This window comes from Trachurus trachurus, assembly GCF_905171665.1.
Source record: "Trachurus trachurus genome assembly, chromosome: 4".
In the NCBI taxonomy this organism is placed as follows: domain Eukaryota; kingdom Metazoa; phylum Chordata; class Actinopteri; order Carangiformes; family Carangidae; genus Trachurus; species Trachurus trachurus.
Genome location: NC_139898.1, coordinates 4,982,819 through 5,006,864, shown reverse-complemented (window position 1 = coordinate 5,006,864; position 24,046 = coordinate 4,982,819). Strand labels below are relative to the sequence as shown.

The 24,046-nt window shown below is 41.6% G+C and overlaps 1 protein-coding gene across 1 annotated transcript in view; it reads left to right on the top strand.

Moving 5' to 3' along the window:
- Positions 1–6,895: 6,895 nt before the first annotated feature.
- Positions 6,896–24,046, top strand: part of prdm5 (PR domain containing 5) — a gene marked incomplete at its 3' end in the record, with an annotated part of 39,787 nt that continues 22,636 nt past the window's right edge. The window contains exons 1-11 of the mRNA XM_083969704.1: positions 6,896–7,062; positions 8,474–8,557; positions 9,702–9,824; positions 11,444–11,612; positions 11,729–11,906; positions 13,374–13,495; positions 14,029–14,108; positions 17,212–17,296; positions 18,499–18,656; positions 19,137–19,230; positions 22,869–23,029. Of these exons, the coding sequence (XP_083825830.1) occupies positions 6,964–7,062; positions 8,474–8,557; positions 9,702–9,824; positions 11,444–11,612; positions 11,729–11,906; positions 13,374–13,495; positions 14,029–14,108; positions 17,212–17,296; positions 18,499–18,656; positions 19,137–19,230; positions 22,869–23,029 (1,353 nt within the window). The 5' untranslated portion in view covers positions 6,896–6,963. The remainder of the gene's footprint in view (positions 7,063–8,473; positions 8,558–9,701; positions 9,825–11,443; positions 11,613–11,728; positions 11,907–13,373; positions 13,496–14,028; positions 14,109–17,211; positions 17,297–18,498; positions 18,657–19,136; positions 19,231–22,868; positions 23,030–24,046) is intronic.

The following is a 24,046-nucleotide window of genomic DNA, read 5'->3' as shown; positions in this document are numbered from 1 at the left end:
TAGCTTCATATACTACATACAGGAAAGCAAATAGCCTAAGTGTAGTCCCCAAAACATAAATTCCTGGATGTTAAAGACTTTCACCACTTTCATGAAAATAGATGTGGAGCACTGAAAGAAAGATGAACTGTTGACATTTCTTGCAGGAGGAGGAGTCCTCATTTTGCAAAGGACTGTAGGACTTGGCGTTTGTCAGCATGCTCTGTGCATGTTTGTGTGAATGCACTTGCTGCTCAACTTAGAGCTGAGTGACACTTTTGGACAGGGATTGTGAAAAGGGAGCAGACGCTCCAACAGAATCCAAACAGAGAAGAACAGCAAACAGACAGACACGCCGGTCGGGAGAGGAGGGGGGGGGGGCTTTGAGTGTGACGCCCGTGTCGGAGAGAAGTAGTGAAACGCTGTTATGTGTAAAATGAAGGGCTCCTGCCATCTACCAGGTTGGTATGAGACTTGAGGGCAGTTAAATTAAATGATTCAGCCGTACACTGGTGGCACTGTCTCAGAAATCTCCAAAGTAAACACTGAGTAATGAAATTATGACGCTTTGAAATTTCACACACGCACAAAAGAGAGAGGGAGCCCCGGCTGGGAAGCAGAGAGGAGCAGACCGCGATGAAAATGACTCCACTTCAGCGGCTCCAGGGATAGATCATTGTTGAGGCTCAGGTCCAAACCAGCTCTACATAACTCTCTTTTAGCAGAGGGACACGCAGGAATCGGAGGCTTCCTTCCAAACCCATCCTGACCAAAAGCCCATTCCCAGGAAGGGTGGAGAGAGGGACCAGTGGCCCTCGGGCATTGCCCGTCTCAGCCGATCTCCATTAGGATAACTCAGGCAGTGAAAAAAAACAATGGCTGGCTCCTGAAAAGGGCTTTCATTTAATCCTGTTGTATATTCAACTGTAAGGTCAGTTATATTAGCAGACACGGATACGACAGCTATTTCCATATCCTCTGCACTTAAGGATGTCTAGATGGCCTAGCCTTGTGTGTTTGTGTACTTGTGTACCTTGTGTGTTTGTGTACTTGTGTACCACGCTGCCATCACCCCCTCTCTCCGGAGCTGTAGGGGTGGTCCCCCTGCTCTCTTGTGCTCATGAAATCGCTTCTAAGTGCCTGTAATTTCTCACGCTTCATCAGCACTGTAATTTCAAAAGGGTTCCCTCTGAAGACCCTCCTTTAGCGGCGACCCGGGGTTGTCAAATGAAAACATTATTTATCCAGTGACCTCGGAGCTTCAGGAAATGGTTTGCTGGCTATTCAGCGACAGCCTTGAAATAGGGAGCTGCGGTGAGGGACTGCAGGGTTTGTGAAACATGAAACAAAAGGTGGTCTGGCCCCTCAATCTACAGTATCAGGTTTGGAGAGATTTGAGAAAAATGCACACACATCCATTTGGAAAATCTTGTATGGAACCATTTGTGTGTTTGCCAAACTGAGGTTTTCCTCCAGTGAAAATATTTACTTAGAAAAAAAAAAAGAAACTCTGAAAGTATTTATTTCAATGCAATCCATTCCTTCACCATGTCCTAAATGTGGTTTCTGTAGTTTTTGGCCCAACTGGCGGTCCAGCCACTGAGTGGCTCCGCTCCATGACTGGGTACTTTCAGGTTCAAAGTCACGCTCCTGTGGGGATGATGAGCTAAATGTCTTGAAGAGAAATCTTTATCGCGGTTGATGCTAGTCCACAATACGTCATTGTCTGCTGTTGCCGTTGCCGCTGCTGGGTTTGTGCGTGCGGAGGCGTTGTCATCGGTTGGTAAGGCGAGCGAGTCATGGAAAGCTTCTTTCACTCACACATGTGTAGAAGTGAGAAATGGTGGAAGAAGAATAAGCAGACAGTAAAAAAAAAAGAGCTGGAGATGCTGTTCGCTGGTGTCTGAGGGGATTACTGCATGTCTGGAAGAAATCTGCATAGCCACAATAGCCGAGCAGCTCTGTGGATGCTGACGGCCTGTCGGTGGTTCACTGTGAAGTCACCCTGACATTTTACACGGGGTAGAAAAAAAACATGTTTTTGCGGAGAGCAAACTTGTGCGTAGTTCTGTCTGACTCAATCAGCTGATCTGCATAGTTATACTGAGAACTTGTGTGTAGGAATAAAAGGGTGAAATGTTTCAAAAAATGTAACTGATATTAGTTTTTCATGGGGACATTTCTTAGTTTGGTTGTTTTTTTACAGTATTTTTGGGATGTTTTTACACCTTTAATTGACAGGACAGTCAAAGAGAGACAGAAACTGGTGAGACAGAGAGGGGGAATGACATTCAACAAAGGGCTGCCAGGGGAATCGAACTGGGGCCACTGCACATGGGGTGCTTGCTCAACCCAGTGAGCTATGGGATGCCCCTCATTTCTTAAATTTTATTGAGAGAACCCGTCCACAGCAGCCCATCACTACCTAACATGAATTATCGTTTTACTTTTTATCCAGTGCTATCATCAGAACAAAATGTCTATTTGTCCATTGGTTTTGCTTCCAGCCTGCACAATGACACTCCATCACCCTCATCCATCCATCATCTCCTTTTAATACCAATTAGTGTGCTGACACAGATGTAAAACCAAAATGTTATCACAGTCATTGTGAGCATGTTGCTGTGCTGATGTTAGAATGTATTTAATACCGCCACCAGGCCTGCAGAGAGCAGGGGAGACTGGGGACAGCTGCAACACTTTTTACATTTTTCTCAGTTACTCAGAGACTATTTGGACAATAGGCTCAACTTTTATAGATTGAACATACATGTGTCTGCTAATTAGTCATGCCATTCAAAGATGGTTACATATGACATATCAATCACAATATTTATTTGAATGGAAGAATCCAGACGTTGCAACTGACCCCAAACATGGGGCACAGTTGCAACACAGATCAGGGACGGTTGCAACATAGTAAATACATACATGAAATTTCACTAATTAACTTTTGATTTTTGTCTTAATAAGCATAGTATTCCTAAAATATGCCTTGTCTTACAATAAAGGTATAGTATTATTTATTTATTTAGTAATATTAATCGAAGAACAGTTGGAGTTTTGTTTTGCGTAGAACTTGAGTCAACATGCAGAAGTTACCAGTGGTATTAAAACTCAATAGCTCAGTGTGAGACCAGAAGAATGGAACAATTTGCAATACAAAAAACTTTTCTTAAACATGTAGGCTACTCTACATTTGGATGATTTATTCACTATATGACATCAAATAAATTGACTTTTCTCCAATTTTCATAGGAAAGTATATGTGGTTAGTTTCCTCCCATATAACAACAGAATTGAATATTTCATTATCAACAAGTTATTTTGGGAATTATTTAGTCTATCATTAGTCTCTCATGGTTTAATATAATTGTTCTGTTCATCGTGAGGAATAAAATAGATACATTGTGACTGTTTTAAGATAAAAATGTCTCATTTTATACATTGTGTTTGCATATGCACTTCCATATTTAAATGGCAGTTATAACAAGTTGTTGCAACTGTCCCCATGACAAAACAGCTAGCTAGCTAGACACAATGACACTGACACATGCTAACCATATAATTTAATAGTCAACACAACAGTGATTCAAACTAGGTAGGTTTAGATTCACTCATACAAAAGGTCAGGACAGTATGCCAAAAATACAGCTCATGAAAAAAGCTACTTTCATACCCTTAAAACAACTTTGTCTCAGTACAAGCAGGAGCAGATGCTGAATATGTCTTCTCTATTCTTGGTGGGCAGAGGGTCTAACTGTGCATGTGTAGTCTGAGTCTCATCACTCTAGCATTTCTGATTTGAGAAATAAGGCTTGTTGCAACCGTCCCTTGTTGCAACTGTCCCCAGTCTAAAAATCCACAAACACCAAAGACCATGATGCATCTTTGCAGACCAACACAGACTGTCTACAATCTTAAAAAAGGCCAAATCTGTGCTATCATCCTGCCTTGTATTGAATTTCCTTGTTGAGCAGATGACTCCCTTTGTGTGTGTGTATGAGTGTGTGTCCTTTGTGCAGGTGTTGGAGATCAGAGCAGGTCTGGAAAACCCAGGGATCTTAGTGAAAGCTGAGTGAAAGTTAATGGGTTGGAGGGTCCTCTGAGGGCACAGGGGGGAAAAAAGGGGTCGTGACATTTAATCGTCCTGCCCCGACAGGCCAAGGCTCTGACAGAGAGGTCAGGGGAGACAGAAATGGACCAAGGAGGACATGGGTGGGGTGGACACACACAAGGGTCCTCTCAGTCTAGTGATCCGGCCTGTCTCCCTGTAACCCTCTCTCATGGCTTAACACAAATACGCCTGGAACATGACTCCCAGCCGCCGATGACACCGTCTCAACAACAGGGGCTGGTTGGTGGGAGTCCCTGCTGAAGTTCTGATATATGGACTCTCCTTTATAAACAGCAGCCTGACAAAATCCTTGGAAACACCATCTCACTGACTCTGATGTAAACATACTCATCATGGTTTAGTCTTTGCCATAATTGTCAGCTTTAAGTCTGGACCGGTCCTGAAGTCGCTCAGCACAGGACAACAGGAAGCCACTGGCATAAACACCAGCTATAAACAGGATAAACAAAAGCTACGTAATGCTGACACTGCTGATTAAAGAGGGGGGACACGTTTGTCGAAGAGGTGTCCAAAACAGATACACACAAACAGTGGGTGATTAGAGCTAATGCTAATCTCTCTGTACAAGGTGAAAGTCAACAAATCAAGGGTAGTCAAGATAAAAGAATGTATAACGTGAGGTGTGCAGGAGGCTAGATGGTTTCAGAATCATCTCTTCTAAAGTTTTTGAGATTTTTATTTCTCAAAATAACCTAGTTTGGCATAGTTCTCAATTGTTCTTCTTCAAACTTGTTATGGATAAAGACGTATGGAAACCTCTGTATTACACACCAAGAGATGAAACAAAAACACTGCATTTTGTGATATTATATTAAAGGGATAGTTCAACATTTTGGCAAATTGGCCCATTGCCATAATCCCTATAGTTTTAGGAGTAGGTTCGTTACCTTTGATTGCAGTGAGTGCAAGCTATTTTTAGAAGGGTGGAGCAGAGCCGCAAGCTGCTCAGAGCTACGCTACGGAGGCTAATGGGATTTCTTGGTTTTCCTCATCAAACTCATTAAAAAGCCTACACACAATCCAACCACTCCAAAACGCTCTGGTGGACAAGTTGTGACCTGCATATTCACCACGCTATGAGATAATAACGGAACGTTACGAGACAGAGTTGTTTTCGAGGTGAATTCATGCAAAACCACTGATGCGAGTTCGGGGGCACGCAGTTTTTCGGCAAGCAGTCTCTGCATTTGCCTCGAAAACAACTCTGTCTCGTAACGTTACGTTATTATCTCATAGCGTGATGAATGTGCAGGTCACAACTTGTCCACCAGAGCGTTTTGGAGTTGTTGGATTGTGTATTTGATGAGTTTGATGAGGGAAACCAAGAAATCCCATTAGCCTCTGTAGCGTAGCTCTGAGCAGCTCGCGGCTCTGCTCCAACGTTCTAAAAATAGCTTGCACCGACAATTAAAGGTAACATACCTATACTATCCCTTTAAACATTTTTATTATTTTGGGGGTCTGGCATTATGAAATGTTGACCGGCGTCAGTGCTTTGACTATGTTTGAGCACCAACTCGTATAATAAACATGGTGCCAAACTTACTAGGATAAGTTGATGTATACACGTCTACATCCTGTTTGGTTTTATTTACATATAAGTCTGCCTTGATTTAAGGTTCAGCCTGGAGGGTTTGGTTCTGATGGTTGTGGAGCAGCTGGCTCCAGACCAGAAGAACCATCTGTTCAAGCAGCTCAAGATTGTTGGTAAATTGTGGTTTCTGGCCTGCTGAGCAGAAAGGGTCAGTCAGATCTCTGATCCACAGTGGTTTCTGAATTAGACAGAAAAACAAGTTTGAGCCAAAACACAACATATTCTAAAGTTTTGGTGATTAGTGGTGAGTGTTTTACAGAGAAATTTTGAAATTTTTCACTTCACACAGACTATGAAAAAAACACTAGTAAAAGTGTAATGACAATGGAAGAAATGAAAACAAGATGGCCTAAGAAGCTTGTGAATAGGGGTCCAGTCACCACATGCACTACGATTTCAGCCACAGAAATTTTAAAACTCTTATTTCTAATCCAAAGTTATACTAAAACTCCCCAAAAATGACATGAATGGCAAAAATGACAAAATACAAAAACATCTATCCCAGCCTAATTGGTACATAGCTACAATAATAAATTGTAAATGAAAATAGTGGCCTATGTGTATTTGTATGTGTCTATATATCAAAAAATACAGAGATAGTGACATATTTCTGTTAAATGTATGTCTTAACCTTTTCAAGATTATTTTTTTATAATCTTAAATGTGAACAGATCAGGATATATGACACTCAGTAAGTAAGGAGAAACACTGGAAAAGTGGGTCATTATATTGGTGTTGACGCTTGACTTTTTTTTCTTCTGTCAAATCAGTATTTCAAGTAGAGTCATTATTGTTGTGATTCTATATCATTCATTCATTCTTTAATCAGCACTCAACTCATGGGGGCTCCATAGCGGGGGAAAAACGACAAACTAAAGAAAATCCCCATAAACTGAAATGTTAGTCATCCAGTGTACCGTTCCTTACATTACACGTGTTGTTACTTGCATACAACTCCAGTAACCATTGCTGCATTGCCGTGCCCCTGTAGCCTACTGTACAGGCTGGGAGAGCAGCCTGAATGAAACACAGGCTGGAGTGTAGCACCACAGTAAAGGTAGCTTCTGGTTACAAACTTTGGACCAATCAGGACGCCGCTCCGCTTCCCTGCTGCAGGAACTACACAAGTTTAACCTGGACCGCTCCACGAAGAGACTCTATCTGCTCTAAATTCAAACCGACCATGCTAATTCCCTCCCGCTGACACATTCGGTAGTCAACTCATTGTCATTGACGGAAACGTTTCCGAGTAATGACAATGTTGGGTATGTATGTGCCAGACAGATTTTCCCTGAAATCGTCAAAGGTCCAGGATGGAATCGGTCTGTACACGGCGAGGCGAGTCAAAAAGGTTTGTTTGTTTCTGGCTGGGCGACTTTGTAACCGAGTGTACACGCGGGAGGCGTTTAATGTTGCTTTTAAGACTTTTCTAACCGTTGTAAAGACGTTTTCTGTTCGCCTCGTTCCTCATAGTCGCTGTCAAAGTCTCAGCTTGAAGCCAAGGCTCCTCTGACGTGAAGTGCCACGTAGCTGCACTTACTCCAGTTGTTTCTCTCGCTCACTGCTCCACTGTGTATTCAAATAATGTATAGTGCGAACACGCACTATATATGACGGTTACATCCACGTAACAGCTCGCGACTTTTTAAAAATACGCATTTTGGCTAAAGTGAATACATACCGCTGTCAATACATATGGACAGGTCATATAGAGAGGTATACAGTAGTGACACGTCCCTGAGTATGAATGGTCTCAGTGATGCGTTCACGTTCAGGAGGTTATTGTCAGTTAAATCAGAGGCGCTGTAGTAAAACATGATGAGAATGGACGTGAACACAACATTTTGACCACGCCCCCTGACATTTTTTGGCAATTCTGGAGAGTCAGAGAGAAAAACATTATCCTATAACAAGGAATCTCACATTAAAGGGATAGTTCAACATTTTTTGAAGAATTCGCTTATTGCCATAATCTCCTATAGTTATAGGGGTAGGTTCATTACCTTTAATTATCGGTGCATGTTGTTTGGAGATTCACAAGGGAAGAGATGCGAGCTGCTCCGTGAACACAATGGAGGTGAATGGTACAAGGTCCCCTGTCCATCAAAACTCATCAAATACTGTACATAATCCAATAACTCAAAAACACTCTCATGGACAAGTTGTGACCTGCACATTCACCACACTATGAAATAATCATGTATTATTATGTGATAATACGAAACATGAAGCAAATATTCTACTACTTGCGCTTCTGAAATCACTCCGCCCAGCAGCCGTGTCTGGAATGCAGTTGCGGCTATGCATTTGCCTTGAAAACAACTCTGTCTCGTAATGTTACATCATAGTGTGGTGAATGTGCAGGTCACAACTTGTCAATGAGAGTGTTTTGGAGTTGTTGGATTGTGTATTCGATGAGGGACAGGGGACCTGTACCATTCACCTCCATTGTGTTTGCTGAGCAGCTCGTGTCTCTGCCCCGCTGATCTCAAAACAACATGCACCGATAATTAAAGGTAGTGAACCTGCTCCTATGACTGTAGGATTATGGCAATAGACAATTTTGCCAAAATGTTGAACTATCCCCTTAAAAGAGGAGTAGACCTACCCACCAGCCATCCACCATTTATCTGTCCACAGTGTACAACACCCACTGGAATCCTGTACTGTATCATGTTTTTAATATCATTCATTTTGCCTGCTAGTTTGTTTCACAGTGAGTGTCCTGATTTGAAAGGTGTCTCCGTCTCTTTGTTTTCAAGGGAGAAAAGTTTGGCCCGTTCGCAGGTGAGAAAAAGCTGCCCAGTGAGCTGGACGAAAGCTCCGACACCAGGCTGATGTGGGAGGTGAATGCACACACACAATGCACATACACACACCCTGCCCTGTTTCTGCAGCACTGTACACATGTGACGGTTCAGGTTTTAAAGGTGCAAGTGGTCAAAGTGAGTGCACCGTAAATATTGGTTTCTATACTGTAGATTAGAAGGACATAAATCATGTAATGTTTAGTTCTGTATCAATTATGTTTTATATTTAAAGGGATAGTTCAACATTTTGGTAAACTGGCCCATTGCCATAATCCCTATAGTCTCAGAGCTACGCTACGGAGTCGGAGGCTAATGGGATTTCTTGGTTTCCCTCATCAAACTCATCAAATACACAATCCAACAACTCCAAAACGCTCTCGTGGACAAGTTGTGACCTGCACATTTACCACGCTATGAGATAATAACGGAACGTTATGAGACAGAGTTGTTTTAGAGGTAAATTCATGCAAAACCGCTGATGCGTGTTGCCTTCAGGGACAGTTTTTCGGAAAGCAGTCTCTGCATTTACCTCGAAAGCAACTCTGTCTCTGTATTTGATATGTTTGATGAGGGAAACCAAGAAATCCCATTAGCTTCCGTAGCGTAGCTCTGAGCAGCTCACGGCTCTGCTCCACCGTTCTAAAAACAGCTTGCACCGACAATTAAAGGTAAGGAACCTACTCCTAAAACTATAGGGATTGTGGCAATGGGCCAATTTGCCAAAATGTTGAATTATCCCTTTAATAACAGAGTAATAGTCTCTTTGCAGATTGTGTTGCAGTGTTAAACACATCCTTTATCACTGGGCAGCTGTAAGAGAGACACAGCTACTTGCATACGTGTCCAAATGCATTCCTCATTTTTCTCTGGTATAAAAAAAACAATGACTTATGTTGCAGATCAATTAAGCACACTGTTTAATTTAAACTGTCTCTCATGTTGCTGGGAGCCATTGATGGTAAGCGCTTAAAACAGATGCTGTGATGTAGTTATCTGTGGCTGCCACATTGGGAGGTACAGACCTGCGCACATGATAAGGTGTTCATACGTCAGGGCCAAACACACTTTGATGTACAGAAGACCAACCATGAAAGCAACAAGAAAAGAAGAAGGATCAGCGTTTTACTTCTGTCAACTCACACAGTCATTGTTTGTTTTGTTTTTTCCCCCCTTCCCTCAGGTCCGAGGTAGTAAAGGAGACGTGCTGTATATTCTGGATGCCAGTAACCCACGCCATGCCAACTGGCTGCGGTTTGTCCATCAGGCGCCTTCACAAGAGCAGAAGAACTTGGCAGCCATACAGGTAGATTTCCTCTCAGTGGACAATGAATCCCTCACACTTCCTTAGAAGAAAGAGGATGAGATATTTTAAAGACTTAAGACGTTTGTGGGGGCGGGCTAATTATTATTGGCTGGGATTACAGACGAGTCCTTGTCTTTTATATAGCTGTTTGATGATGTCACAGTTGTAAGCTCACTATGTGACCAACTAGGTGTTCCTGGTCTTGTTCTTACTTAAGTACGGCTGTAAAGAGCAAGCAGCCCGAAAGACCAGCTCAAAAAAGCTGGTGAGTTTTTTTGCTCTGTACCATGTCCCAGATAAAAGGTTTAATCTCACAGATAATATGACTATGAAATATGTTATAATATAATGAGGGTGGTCTTACATGGGTAAGACAAATGTGTCAAAATACCAACTGAACTGAGGGAATTCTTTATTTCTACAACTTAAATACTTAAAAAAAAGATGTACATCACATATCACTTTGGTTGCAACTCTGCTTTTATCCAGATGTTTAAACTAAATAATAATAATAATACATTTTATTTATAACACGCTTTTAAAATTGCTCAAAGACGCTTACATAAAAATAACAACGCTATTAAAATACAGAAACAATGTAGAATAACAACACAATAAATTACAAAAAGAATGTGAAAGATCAAAAGGAGATATTAAATGAGATAGGATATTGGTAAAGGATTGTATTAATTGGTAAAGTATAAAATGATTGGTAAAGTATTTGTATTATTGGTACAAGTATATGAATTGTGTGTAAAATTGGACAAGGACATAATCATACTTTTTTGTTTTGCGTATTTATATGTATGTATTTTAGAGACACAATTTTTGTGATTGTTAATTATTCTAGATACTTTTTTTTGTCAATTTGTTAATTACAAAGACCTCAAATGCATTTAAAAAGCTCATGATAAAAAGTATTATAGTGAAAAATAATGCATTGGTAACTGAAGTAATCTAATACAGTATATAAAAAGTATAAGACACATTCACATTCACACACACTGACACGTGAACACAACCTTAGTGCATTTTGCTCCAGTTGATTTACCTCTTGCTTGTGCAAAAGATAAAAAAAAAACTGTTCTGTCATGGCTGAAGAAAAATAGAGGTGGAATGAGGGGAAGATGAACATTTAAGGTTGCAGGGCCAAGTTACCTCCATTAATACACACATGCTCGCAGTGATTGGTTGTTTAAAGGTCATCTATGTGGGTTAAAGCTCTGTGTTCCATCAGCAGTGACATTTATTGTGCAGCTTTCCTCTTGTTAATCATTATTTATGTATATTTAGAATCCCATAGGTAAAACAAAATGACGGTTTGATTTTATTAACGTGACCTTTAAGAACAGCCGAGTTAATGACAACATTTTTAAGGGTTTGAGCTTTTGACCTGTGGCCTCGATCAGGTCATAACAGACTTTTGTCTGGGTGTAATGAGTTCAGCCTTCACTTACTCACTGTGCATTGCCGTAAATAGCTCGACTTGCATTGAGCAAGAATACTTTTCCTCGTTAGCTGCATTCCTGTCAAATTTGTGAGGTGCAGCCCTGCCACTGCTCCATGTCATCGTTAGCTTTGTGTTATTACTCAACATCAGCCCTGTTGTTATCTCTCAGGACGGAGAAAACATCTTCTACCTGGCTGTAGATGACATCGAGACAGACACGGAGCTCCTAATAGGCTACCTGGACAGTGATATGGAGGAAGAGGAGGAGGAAGAGGAGGAGGAGATCATCAAGGATGAGGACGAAAATAGTAAAGACAACAAGCACATTGTTGAAATGGGTAAAGTCAAATGAGGTCTTCTCATTTCAGTGTTATGAAATCACAATCACAGCTAATACTGATAAGTCACAGGAGTTATAGGAGATCTCTGCCATGTGTACCACCTCTCTCTCCAGAACTGGTAACAAAGAAGGAGGACCACCCCTGCCTGCTGTGTGAGAGCAGTTTTCCCAGTGAGGAGATCCTGGCCGCCCACCTTCAGAGCCTGCACCAGAGGCCCAGCACTGAGGAGAAGGAGTTCAAATGCAGAAACTGTGGCAAGAAGTTCCCCATCAAACAGGCTCTGCAGCGCCAGTGGGTTCACAGCTCTGCTCCTTTACTGGCCACGGAGCTGTTTAAATCTTACTTTCAGTTTCTCTGTAAGCTTAAAGCGCAAGTCATTAAAAAGTGGAAGAATCAGTTCAGTAAAAATTATGATCTAACACTATGAGTTAATTTGAAAGAGCAGTTTAATGATATGAAAAACAAATGTTCGTTTTAATTCAGAATGAGTAAACTAGTTTTGGGAAATAGTTTTTTTTCCCGACACTGACACTAAGTTGAACTTAGTCTGTTCACTGTTAAGTTGAACAGACTTAGCTCAGGCTAGCCTAGCTCCCCGTCTGCTGGCACCTCTAATTAATGAAAATGTATGGTGCAGGGCTCCAGACTGCCCCTAAATGGGAGCATTTTGCCTCTAGACAGTGCAAGTAAAAAAGAATTTCATCTACACGTGCATGTGCAACCAGTAAATTTACTATTTTTCTTTTTAACACTGGTGAAACGTGAAAGGGGTAACCCAACCGGAAGGGGGTCATCCCTATGTTCCCTGGGTCCTATGTTCCCCGCTTTGTATGTGACCGGGGAACATAGGACCCTTTTTTAGAAAAAGGGTTTTATGTTTCCCGCTTTTCATATTTTTTATCTATTTTTGAGTGAGAAATGTAATTGTCCCATTGGTTGGGTTTAGGCAATGGGAAAGGAGTTTGTTAAGTAAAAAGTTAGTAAAAAGACCAGCTAGAGGCTAGACAGACCAGATAGATACATGTAGAGAGAGTCCAGATAGGTAGAGAGGGAACATAGGTACGCTCCGTGAAGAATGAGAGAAATGTGAATATTTGCTTTGCAAGTCAGTTTACGGTTTGCACCCCTAAATTTTCTGTTTGCGCTCCTAAAATTTTAGGAGGGAAGGGGCCACTGTGCTCCTAGTATAAAAAGTTAGTCTGGAGCCCTGTGATTTGTCCTGGTTCAGTTGCTTTGTTGTCACCAGACTACTACTCACTGCATTTGGTGAATAAGTAGTCGACACATAACCTCTCTCATTTACACTTTGGATGAAACAAAGTAGATTTTGTTCCATTTGCACAGAGCCAGCTAAGCTAAGATAAGATAACATAAGCTAATACAATCACCTTCTGCCTGTAGGGTTTACATACTTGCATATGGGAGTAGTATCAGTATCACTCACTAACTTCAATCCAGACAGGCCATCACCTTGATGTGTTTCATTTCCTGCTCCGTCCCTAATTTGTTTTCATTTTGAATCCTTCCTCAGTGTTTTGCATTGTTCTGAGTCACTGGATCCATCTGCTGACTCTAAAGCTCATCAGTGCTCCCTGTGCCACAACACATTCAGCTCAGAGTCCAGGTAACATACAGTCCAGAATGGGCATTTATACCCAAACAAGGTTCCTAATACAGTACACATCTTTTTTGTCATTTGAAATTATTATAAAAACGTAACTCTGACTCATTCTTTCGTCTTCTGAATCCTGTGTGCAGTTTTGAACAGCATAAAGAAGCCTGTAGAGGAGACGCCAGGTTCATCTGTAAAGCCGAGAGCTGCGGTAAAAGATTCAAGAGCAAGGACGCGCTGAAAAAGCATAAAGGAAACGTTCACACAGGTTGGAGTCTCTCTTTTCCCTTCCACATATTCCTGTTTTGCGTAACATCATGTAACAGAGTTTATTGTCCATTAGCCTCAGCCCTGGAGGAGCCGCAGCATCACTACACGATGACCTCGATCAGTTAGAAATCTCTGCAATATTGAGACGCATCTCTAATTACTCGCGCTCCATAATTGCTGACCTGTGTGTTCTGGGGCCGCTCGCTCTTTCAGATAATTGGACTTCCATAGCTATTTATGATGGGATGTAGGGCAGTGGGGATCTGCACAGCTTCACACGTGAATCAAGTATCAACCCGAGATTAAGACATTCAGGAGTTCATATCTGGGCCTGTGTTTTACCAGTGTGTGTGTGTGTGTGTGTGTGTCGCTGGATGTATGTCGAAGAGAAACCTTTATCCTGTGAAACTCTTTGTGTGTATCTGCGCTGCGTGATGATTGTCATGAAATTGTCGAGGTGATTGTCCGCCCTCGACATCCGTTCCGAAGTTCAGGCGTGGTAATTTTCTTCTAGTTGTTTTTCTTTTATAGGAAGCTCACGGCAGAAACTCACATGCACCATATGCAACAGAAAGTGCTCCTCCTCCCTGAATCTACAAGAACACAGAAAGGTGAGACTCGACAATGAACATCCTGCCTGTGTGCGTTTCACACTATCACACCCAGATCCTCTGCACCGGCTCTGAGAGGATTTATCTCCACTAAGCTAGTTTTGCATGATCCATTTTTTAAAGCGATGCGTCTTTATTGCCGTACAGTGGAATCCATCACACTGTTTCTATAACCTAGACTCACCTCTTAATCTCTCCTGAGTTCACTTTGTTGAGCTACTCCCTCTCTCCATGTGAGGGTGTCTTTATGATCAAGTTGTTACAAATTTATTCTGGGTGACACCGAGCGCAGGACTGGTTTCTTTTTCACTGGCTCATCCCACAGGTCCTGTGAAATTTAAGAGCCTGTGTTGGCAGACAATACGGTTTTAGCCTTGGCGTCGGGATTCTCTCTCTTACTGATGGATTACAGATTTAAATGGGACTGTTTAAATACGACTTTAAAACATTTTCACACAAATATATATTTATATTTTGTTAATGTGAATTTCCAGTAAAAACACATGTTCGGTTCATGAAACCTTCTACAATTACCGTTGTAAGTATCTATGAGGCGGCAGCCCCTTCCAGGTTAAATAAGTCTAATTTGTTCCATTTCAATGTGTAATTTCATTGTAAATACGTCCTATAATACTGATTAATTATCATTATTAGCACAGCCAGTACGTGTGAGACCAAAAACAACAGGTTGTGTTGGTGGGAGGTGTTGTTTAAGGTACCAGTGAGACAATGAAATACAATCGGTTGGTCCAGTTGGAGCAACAGAGTGTGTTTAAACACTTATCAGATGTAAAAGTCACAGGCAGAATTTTTACAACCCTGGAAAGTTGTCAAGTCTCCCATTGACTTCTACTGAAGCCCGGACCAAGGAGAAACTCGAGCATGTGTTTCCTGTTGTGCCGCGAATCCCCAGACATCACAGGTCAGAGTTATGACTGAGGGAATTCACTTTAATTTCACTCACTTAGAAACAGATCAGGAATTAACTGTGTTTGGAAGTAGAGATGTTATTTCTGCAGTGCATTTTCTTACTTCATTTAGTAGATAATTGCTCCACCAGAATTCTGAATCTGCAATCTGTGATCTCACTGTAACATAATATCACACTATTTTTTTTTTACGTTTGTTTCTTGTATCAGAAGCATGATATCATAGTTGGTGCAGAACCTCGCTTGATGATGTCACGATGATTCTAAAAGGCGTTTTCACACCAGGAAAGTCCGTTAGTTTTCTCGCTTTGGTCTGGACCAAATGCAATGTGTTTTGGGTTTTTTTTGTTGTTTGGTGCGCTGCGCTTTTACATTGCACTTTTTGCATGTGGATCAGAATTTGTAAAGGAAGCCTCATGTACACTGAGGTCGTTCAATCATTGGTCAGAAACATCTGGGGCGGGGAAAGCAGGATGGAAGTAGCCTAAATGATCATTGAGGGCTTGCTTCGGCTTGTTCTGATATATATATATATTTTCATAAATTTGTTTATTGAAACACACCACATCATGTTACATATATCTTTACAAATAGAACAACAAACAGACATACACAACCAGTACAGTGAGCAAGAGCATTAATACAACGTCAGTTTTGTGATGGTGTTCTTATGATTTTTAAGACGGCTGAAGAGAGCATATTCTCATGTGCGCCTACCATGGCATAACAATTATATAATTTATAATTATTATATATAATTCTAATCATAATTATTTCCCACAATTCCTGACTATTAGAAGGCGTATGCTTTTTGCAACTGTGTCGGACCGCGGTCGGACCGCTTTCAGGGTTCGTTTGGAAGCGCACCCAGCCGGGTCTCAGTCCGCTTGTTCGGTCCACACCTGAGTCGGACGGCTGTGTTGTATTCACACCTGGCCAAAAGGTCCACACCAAAGGGAGAAATGAATTTGAGTTTGTTTAAAGCGAACTATACAAGGCAGGTGTGAAAACGCTTCCAGCCTCAGTTTCTGAGTACAGGCTTTGATGGTTTCACAGTAATGATATAGAACCAAGACCTGATTTTCAATCACACTACACATGGACATCAACCTTTATACTGAATGGGACCTTTAAGGATTTCAGGTGATCGAGCTGTGCACAAATGTGTTGTGAAAAAAAAAGAATTCCAAGAATCTTTCTTTACATGTTTGTTTTGTTCTCTTTAGGAGTTGTTGACTTTAGATCATGCACAGTGTATTCTATAGTTATTTCTAAGTTTACCATCACCTGTGTGTGGTTTCACCCCAGGGAACACACTTTGGTTAATGGTCGGGCACTTGATTAGTGCACAGGTTGTCTCATTCAATTTGTCTCATTGGTCGTCATTACATCGTTAGTCATTACATTCTTCATTCATTATCCCTGCTGGTAATTGTGACATTTCATATTCTCCCGTCAACATCGATCATCCGCATTAATGAATATTTCTGTCACATTATTTATCACCGGGGCTGCAACCGCAAACTGTTCAACACTTTACAGTCACCTGGACGCTGACACAGTTCTGCAGTTTCACATCTCCAGGGAGTTTTAAAATAGAAGTATGGAATATTCCTGAGTGGCCTCCTTGTGTCTCCATGTGCCAGTTCTGCTATTATGTGGCTCTTATAGTTGTGTTTTCCAATCTCGCTCTATTGTGTAAATTTAGGCCAGCGTTACATTACATTTGGAAGAGCTGAGTCCCGTTGAAACAAAGTGTTATTATAAACACGGCATAAATATCTAGTGTGTTCATACAGCCTCAATCAAAGACACTGGAACAGTCACTATTATTCAAGCCAAAGACCAATCAAACTTTCCGTAGTGACACATTTGTTCCAAAGCAGCTTAGAACTGCCATTATCACCATTTAGCCGAACAAGCTTTCGCAGGCGCAGCTGTGACAAGAGGAGCTGCTTTGAATTAGCATAGACTATTGTAGCTGAACGCCAGGGCAGCGATTGGATTTGAAAATGAAGGAGTTTAACACTGAAGCAGAAGAGGGATTGAAACTTTTCATCACTCAGCCGTAATAGTTGTTCTTCTGTCTTGAATGAAAACTGATGGTGATCTTTTTTTTCATGTCCCAAAGACCAAAACTTTTAAACCCCCTCTTTGCTGCTCTTTTGTCCAAGGTTCATGAAATATTCGACTGCCACGCGTGCAATAAGAAGTTCATCTCTACAAACCAGCTTAAACGCCACATGATCACGCACTCAGGTAGGAAGACGCCGCATTGAAAACGTTCCGCTGTAACTTCACGCACCGTTTTTTCTGTTTACCACGATGTATCTCCCTTAAAGGGATAGTTCAACATTTTGGAAAATTGACCCATTGACCCCTTTAGGAGTAGGTTCGTTACTTTTAATTGTCGGTGCAAGCTGTTTTTAGAACGGCGGAGCAGAGCCGCAAGCTACACTACAGAGGCTAATGGGATTTCTTGGTTTCCCTCACCAAACACATCAAATACACAATCCAATAACTCCAAAACGCTCTCGTGGACAAGTTGTGACCTGCACATTCACCACACTATGAGATAATAACAGAACGTTACGAGACAGAGTTGTTTTCGAGGTGAATTCATGCAAAACCGCTGATGCGTGTTCCATTCAGGGGCAGTTTTTCGGCAAGCAGTCTCTGCATTTATCTCGAAAACAACTATCTCTTAGCGTGGTGAATGTGCAGGTCACAACTTGTCCACCAGAGCGTTTTGGAGTTGTTGGATTGGGTATTGATGAGTTTGATGAGGGAAACAAAGAAATTCCATTAGCCTCCGTAGCGTAGCTCTGAGCAGCTCGTGGCTCTGCTCCGCCGTTCTAAAAAATAGCTTGCACCGACAATTAAAGGTAACAAACCTACTGCTATGACTATAGGGATTATGGCAATGGGCCAATTTGCCAAAATGTTGAACTATCCCTTCAATGTTTCTTTCTTTTTTCTCTTTTTTTTTTTACACATTACAGGACAGTTAGACAAGTACAGAACCGCATGGGACAAGGGGCAACAGAATAAATAAACAAACTAGGACAGAACAAAACAAAGAGTGGAAGGGATTGAGCAGGCATTCTGAGGGATGTTGGAATTGTTGGGAGTAAAAAGAAGAAGAGAGTAGAAAAAAAATATAATAATAATAAAAAGAAATAAGAGAAAGGGATGAACAGTGTAGAGTAGTGCTTGGGGGTTCAGCTCTGGATAAATTGTATAAATGGGGACCAGGTGTTGTTGTAGAAGGTGATATTGTCTTTTATGGTGATTGTAAGTTTTTCCAGATTTGAGTATTCAGTTAGCAGATTGAACCAATGTTTTATTATTAGTTTTGTTCTATCTTTCCAATTGAGTGAGATTTTTTTTTTTTGGCACTGGTTGTGTAGACGAGGATGAATGTTTGAAGATGTTTCTCCCTTAATGTTTGTGTTGGGCAGAGAAGCGACCGTACACCTGTGAGATCTGCAGCCGCTCCTTCAAGCGCCTGGATCAGGTGACGGCTCACAAGATCATCCACAGCGAGGACAAACCCTACAAATGCAAGCTGTGCGGGAAGGAGTTCGCTCACCGCAACGTCTACAAGAATCACAAGAAGGTGATCACATGATAATCCAACCAGTGAGCTAATTGTGTGTGGCATTGTTTTGTCTTTATATTCATCTGATTGGGGAGATATTCATTCATTCAAAGACACTTCAGATTTGGAATTGTTAGTCTGTCTGTCTGGGGTGTCAGTGGTGGTGGTTATCTGTGGGGTCTCTGGCCTCCTCCACCCCAGAGGTTGGCTGTGTTTACCTTCGGGATTGAGGTGTCACTCAGATAGATGGGATGGGGACGGATTTGGGAGGGGAGGGGGAGGGGGAGGGGGGGTCAGAAAAACAGAAGCACTTTGAACTTTAAGCCCTCTGAGCTGCTTGTCCTCATCAGGTCAACAAACCAAATAGGCTGTGGAGCCATACCCATGATCCTCTCACATCAACATCCACACAGTGAGGCAGGAAGCCCACCCCTCAACACACACACACACACACACACACATACGCTAGACACTGAGGCCTCTCTGCTCTCTCTGCAGACCCACTCTGAGGAAAGACCCTTCCAGTGTGAGGAGTGTAAAGCGCTGTTCCGCACGCCTTTCTCGCTACAGCGTCATCTACTCATCCACAACAGTAAGTATGAGTGTGAGTCCACTGGTGTGTGTTCATCTGAATCTGAACACACATATGGCAACGATCAACCTTTTACTTGACAGGGAAAACTGTAGCTACAAGTGACAATGTCACTAAATGTGAATCTGAGGGTGTATTCAGACATGTGGCACGTTTGCTTTGTTCTGATTCAAAAATGCAACGATACAATTGTTGCATTTTCTTTTGGGCCGTTTGTGTTCACAAAGTTAGAGTTCCAAGTGGTCCAAAGTTGTAAAAAAAACAAAAACACTACAAGTATGGTCGCACTTTGTCATTTTAGAAGTTAAATATTTATATTACAACATATTGTATACGTTGAGTTCTCAAACTGTGGTGAATGTTCCTGTTTTTACAGGTCAGTGATTCATCAGTTTATGGACAATGAAATAAATATTCAAAACAGTTCCACACAAAGTTAATGTATTCTTAGTTGGATCATTTTTTAAAGCACTTTTGGCAAAAATGGCATTCGGGAGTTTACATTTAAAGGGAAAGTTCAACATTTTGGCAAATTGGCCCATTGCTGTAATCCCTATAGTTTTGGTCCCTCATCAAACTCATCAAATACACAATCCAACAACTCCAAAACGCTTTGGTGGACCTGCACATTCACCACGCTATGAGATAATAACGTCCTCGAAATAACCTCAAAAACAACTCCGTCTCGTAACGTTCTGTTGTTATCTCATAGCGTGGTGAATGTGAAGGTCACAACTTGTCCACCAAAGCGTTTTGGAGTTGTTGGATTGTGTATTTGATGAGTTTGATGAGGGAAACCAAGAAATCCCATTAGCCTCCGTAGCGTAGCTCTGAGCAGCTCACGGCTCTGCTCCGCCGTTCTAAAAACAGCTTGCACCGACAATTAAAGGTAAACGAACCTACTCCTAAAACTATAGGGATTATGGCAATGAGCCAATTTGCCAAAAATGTTGAACTATCCCTTTAAGTGATTTTCTCCCTTTATATCTCTTGAGAAAATCACCCACTTGTTTTGTGTCATAAATTTTCATTAGCGTCCAAATCATCCTCACATCTGTGGACATTTCCGTTAAGCATACAGACCATAACTCTATCAAACATCTCAACAAGGACACATTAAAATTGGACAGGTCGTCCCAGGTGCTCTGGTCTGACTGAAACCCTCTCCTCAGACGGCCCAGCCTCAGCAGGACGCAGCGCTGCTCCTCAAAACGGAGACAGATAACAAAGAGATTGTACAGCTCAAGGCATTTCCTGCCTCTGTCTCCGGAGGCAGGCCATATAATACCGGCACTCGTATGAAGTATCGAGTTCTGGAGTATGTGGGGCGGGAGGATTGAGTATGAGATTTCATTGTACTGCAGGTGAGAAAATGGCCACATGCCCTGGAATAAGTGTGTCTGTCTTTGTGAGTTAGCGCTGGGAACAGGAGTTGGCTCCGTAGCGATGGCCCACGGTGAGAAGATGAAGCACAGCTGTTGTGAAATGTTCAGGTGAAATCAAATCAGAACTCTTGAGTTGAGGAAAGAACATTCTTCCATTTAAAAAAAAAAAATCTGTCTGCACGCGTTCCCAGTCAGTTTCATCAAACTGTTACCATAAGAAGAAGAATTTCACATCACAAACAATGTAACAATCAGTCAGATTAGAGGACCCAAATCAATCAGGTTCAGATAATTAGTACAGTAAAGGGTTTAAAATCGAATTTCAGATCCTGAGAAAAAAAATCCTGAGATTGATCTTTTAATGTGCCATTTCCTGTTTCCTGTGTTAGTCGGCCGAGATCACAGACCAGCATGATCACAAATCTTGCACACGGTCTGTGATCACACTGCTGTTTACATTTTGTTGTGTCCATCCACTGCTGAAATGTGCACATAGATTGCAGTACTTGAATTATCACCCACGACTGTACTGAAGAGTTGCTCTGTTTTGCTGTTACAAGTGTGCATTAATGTAGCTGCTTTTGTGTCATTTTTTAATGTAATCATTAATATTTTTTAAATAATGCACCAGGTTAGAGAGTCCCATCTTCATATAATGTGCAGCATCAGTTCTGTGAGAATCTCTTTCATAACCAAGCAAAATTGTTATTGAAACAGACACATCTTCAAATCAATATTGAATCGAATCGGGACCTTGTGAATCGAAATTAAATAGATTCAATAAATCCGTAGCGATACCAAGCCTGAGTACAGTTGCAGTTTGTTTCATTATAATTGAACAGAAATAGAAAGACAAATTGCTCTGCTGATTAGAACTTTAATTATGGCCTCATAATTCTTACTTTAAATAAGCCTATCTCTAGTCAGCTGACGGACAGGGCGATTACTGAAGTCACTGTTGAAGAAAATCTGAAGACCTGCATCAACTGAGGTTGATCCCATAATAGAAGTGGGATCAAATGTCAGTTGGACATTAAGTCTTTAAATAATAGTATGATCCCGTGTGTGTGTGTGTGTGTGTGAATCTTTAGTGTGTGTGTTAGTGATCACCACTGATTTCCTGAATCGATTAATTCACAAGGTCCCGATATGATTCAGTTTGGATTGTTGGAGATATTTCAGTTACAGTACCGTATGAGTGGATGAAGTTGCATTTATGCATTTTTTATTTTATTTTCCATGACCAACAGTTTACACATGTATCTCAGGAAATAATAGACAGAGCAATAATAAAGCTTTGCTCTTGTCCAGCTCTTTACTGTCGTCATAGTTTATAAATCCTAAATGGAGCCGCTCATCCGTCTTTAGACCTGAGCCCCTGGTGGAAACACATCTGCCATGTTTTTTTCTCACATAGATCTAGTTGTAAAAGACTAAAAAGGGGTCACAGCTTCACACATCCACAGGAAACTGTAAAAGACCTGAAAGGATCAATCTCAGGAGTTTATGGATATTGGATTATTCAGATGAAGATTGATGCGAGTCAGAGATCAGATCACAGTTTCCCACCGGGCCCTACAATAACGTGTCCTAATGCCAGACTTCACTGCAGCGCCGTTCCAACTCTCACAGTGAACCTCAGTGTTTTCTCCTAAGCTGACCATCATCGGCCTTGGTAACAGGAGAACGGGGCGAAAAAGCTCGTAACCACTTGCTCCCACACCGAAACACGCAGTCTCTCCAAATTACTGTGTGGAAATGGAATGATCTCCATATAATGGAAACAACCACTCTTCAACAATAGAGGCTGTTGTATGGAGGCAGAGAGCAGAGGCGTTAAGGGAAAACATCAAGCTGCACTCTGAGAACAGCTGAGACTGTCTGAGTGCTGTCTGTCTGCCGCTTTCGCTATGATTAATAAAATAGGACATTTTTCTTTTACTGTAAATGCGCCGAACCATTTATTGTGCAGAGGGAACATACAGCGGCGGAGTTTGTTTTACCAGTTGCCCCTGAGATGTATTCACCTACAGGTACATGATAAAAGACTTTTGTCTAGCAGACCGCCGCTTGGAGCTTGTCTGCCGCAATGAAACACCCTCTTTTGTATTTTCCCCCCCTGCCCACACAATCGCCACCCGGTGAAATTGGGTCCCCGCTTGCTGTGCGTGATGACTGTGTGTTTAGAGGCACAACAATAGATAACTGGAAATGGCTCCTCACAAACAGAACCTCTATCTCCCCCGGCTGCAGGTGAGAGGACGTTCAAGTGCGACCAGTGCGACGCCACTTTCAAGAGGAAGGACACGCTCAACGTCCACATCCAGGTGGTGCACGACGGCCACAAGAAGTACAAGTGCGACCTGTGCGAGAAGGCCTTTGTCACGCCGTCCGTCCTCAAGAGCCACAAGAAGGTGAACGGAAAAAATAAAAAAACCTCTCTGTTCGTTTTGTTTGACTGTTCCAAAATAATTGATGAAACCCTGAAAAATGATCTTTATTATTTTGACGATCTGCATGAATATAGTTCCTATGGTCACGCTTTGTCATTTTAGAAACAAATAAGTTATATTTCCTGAATTAATTATAGATTTAATATCTTTGGGGTTTGAACTGTTGGTTGAAAAAAACAGATGACCTATAGTAGCCTATACGTTGAGTTCTCATAAACTGTGGTGAATGTTCCTGTTTTTACAGGTCAGTGATTCATCAGTTTATGGACAATGAAATAAATATTCAAAACAGTTCCACACAAAGTTAATGTATTCTTAGTTGGATCATTTTTAAAGCACTTTTGGCAGAAATTGCATTCAAGAGTTTAGGAAGACAGAGAGCCTCCGTTCTCACTCATAACAAGTCACAAGTCATGTAGTTATCACAATTACTCTGGAGCTTTTTAATTAAGGCAAAAATGTAGCATAGCCACGGGAGAAATCCTGCTTAGTTCCTCTTTAATGTATTTTTAGTTGGATCATTTTAAAAGCACTTTTGGCAGAAATTGCATTCAAGAGTTTACATTTAAAGGGATAGTTCAACATTTTGGCAAATTGGCCCATTGCCATAATAATTTTAGGAGTAATGGCTGAAATACACTGGGAACGGTCGTGACGCGAAACGTATGTGGCGCGACACCCGCAGCAGCTCGCGCCCATTCAGTCAATGGAAGCTCCTCCACCGGCCATGTGAGCGACGCGCACTCCAGCGGCCGTCGCGCGGCGTTTCTCTTCTTTTTCGCGCCGGGTCTATTTTATTTCCTCGTCGCGTGGCTACGCGGCCCTCCAACAGGTAGAAAACTACAGAGAACTGTGTCTAAAACGAATATATTACGTTTAAAAGTGATTAAAATAAATGTCTCATGTACCAGAGGCAAAGCCAGTAGCAGTGCAACATTATGGGGTTTGTTTTTTTTACATTGTGGATCCATGATCGTG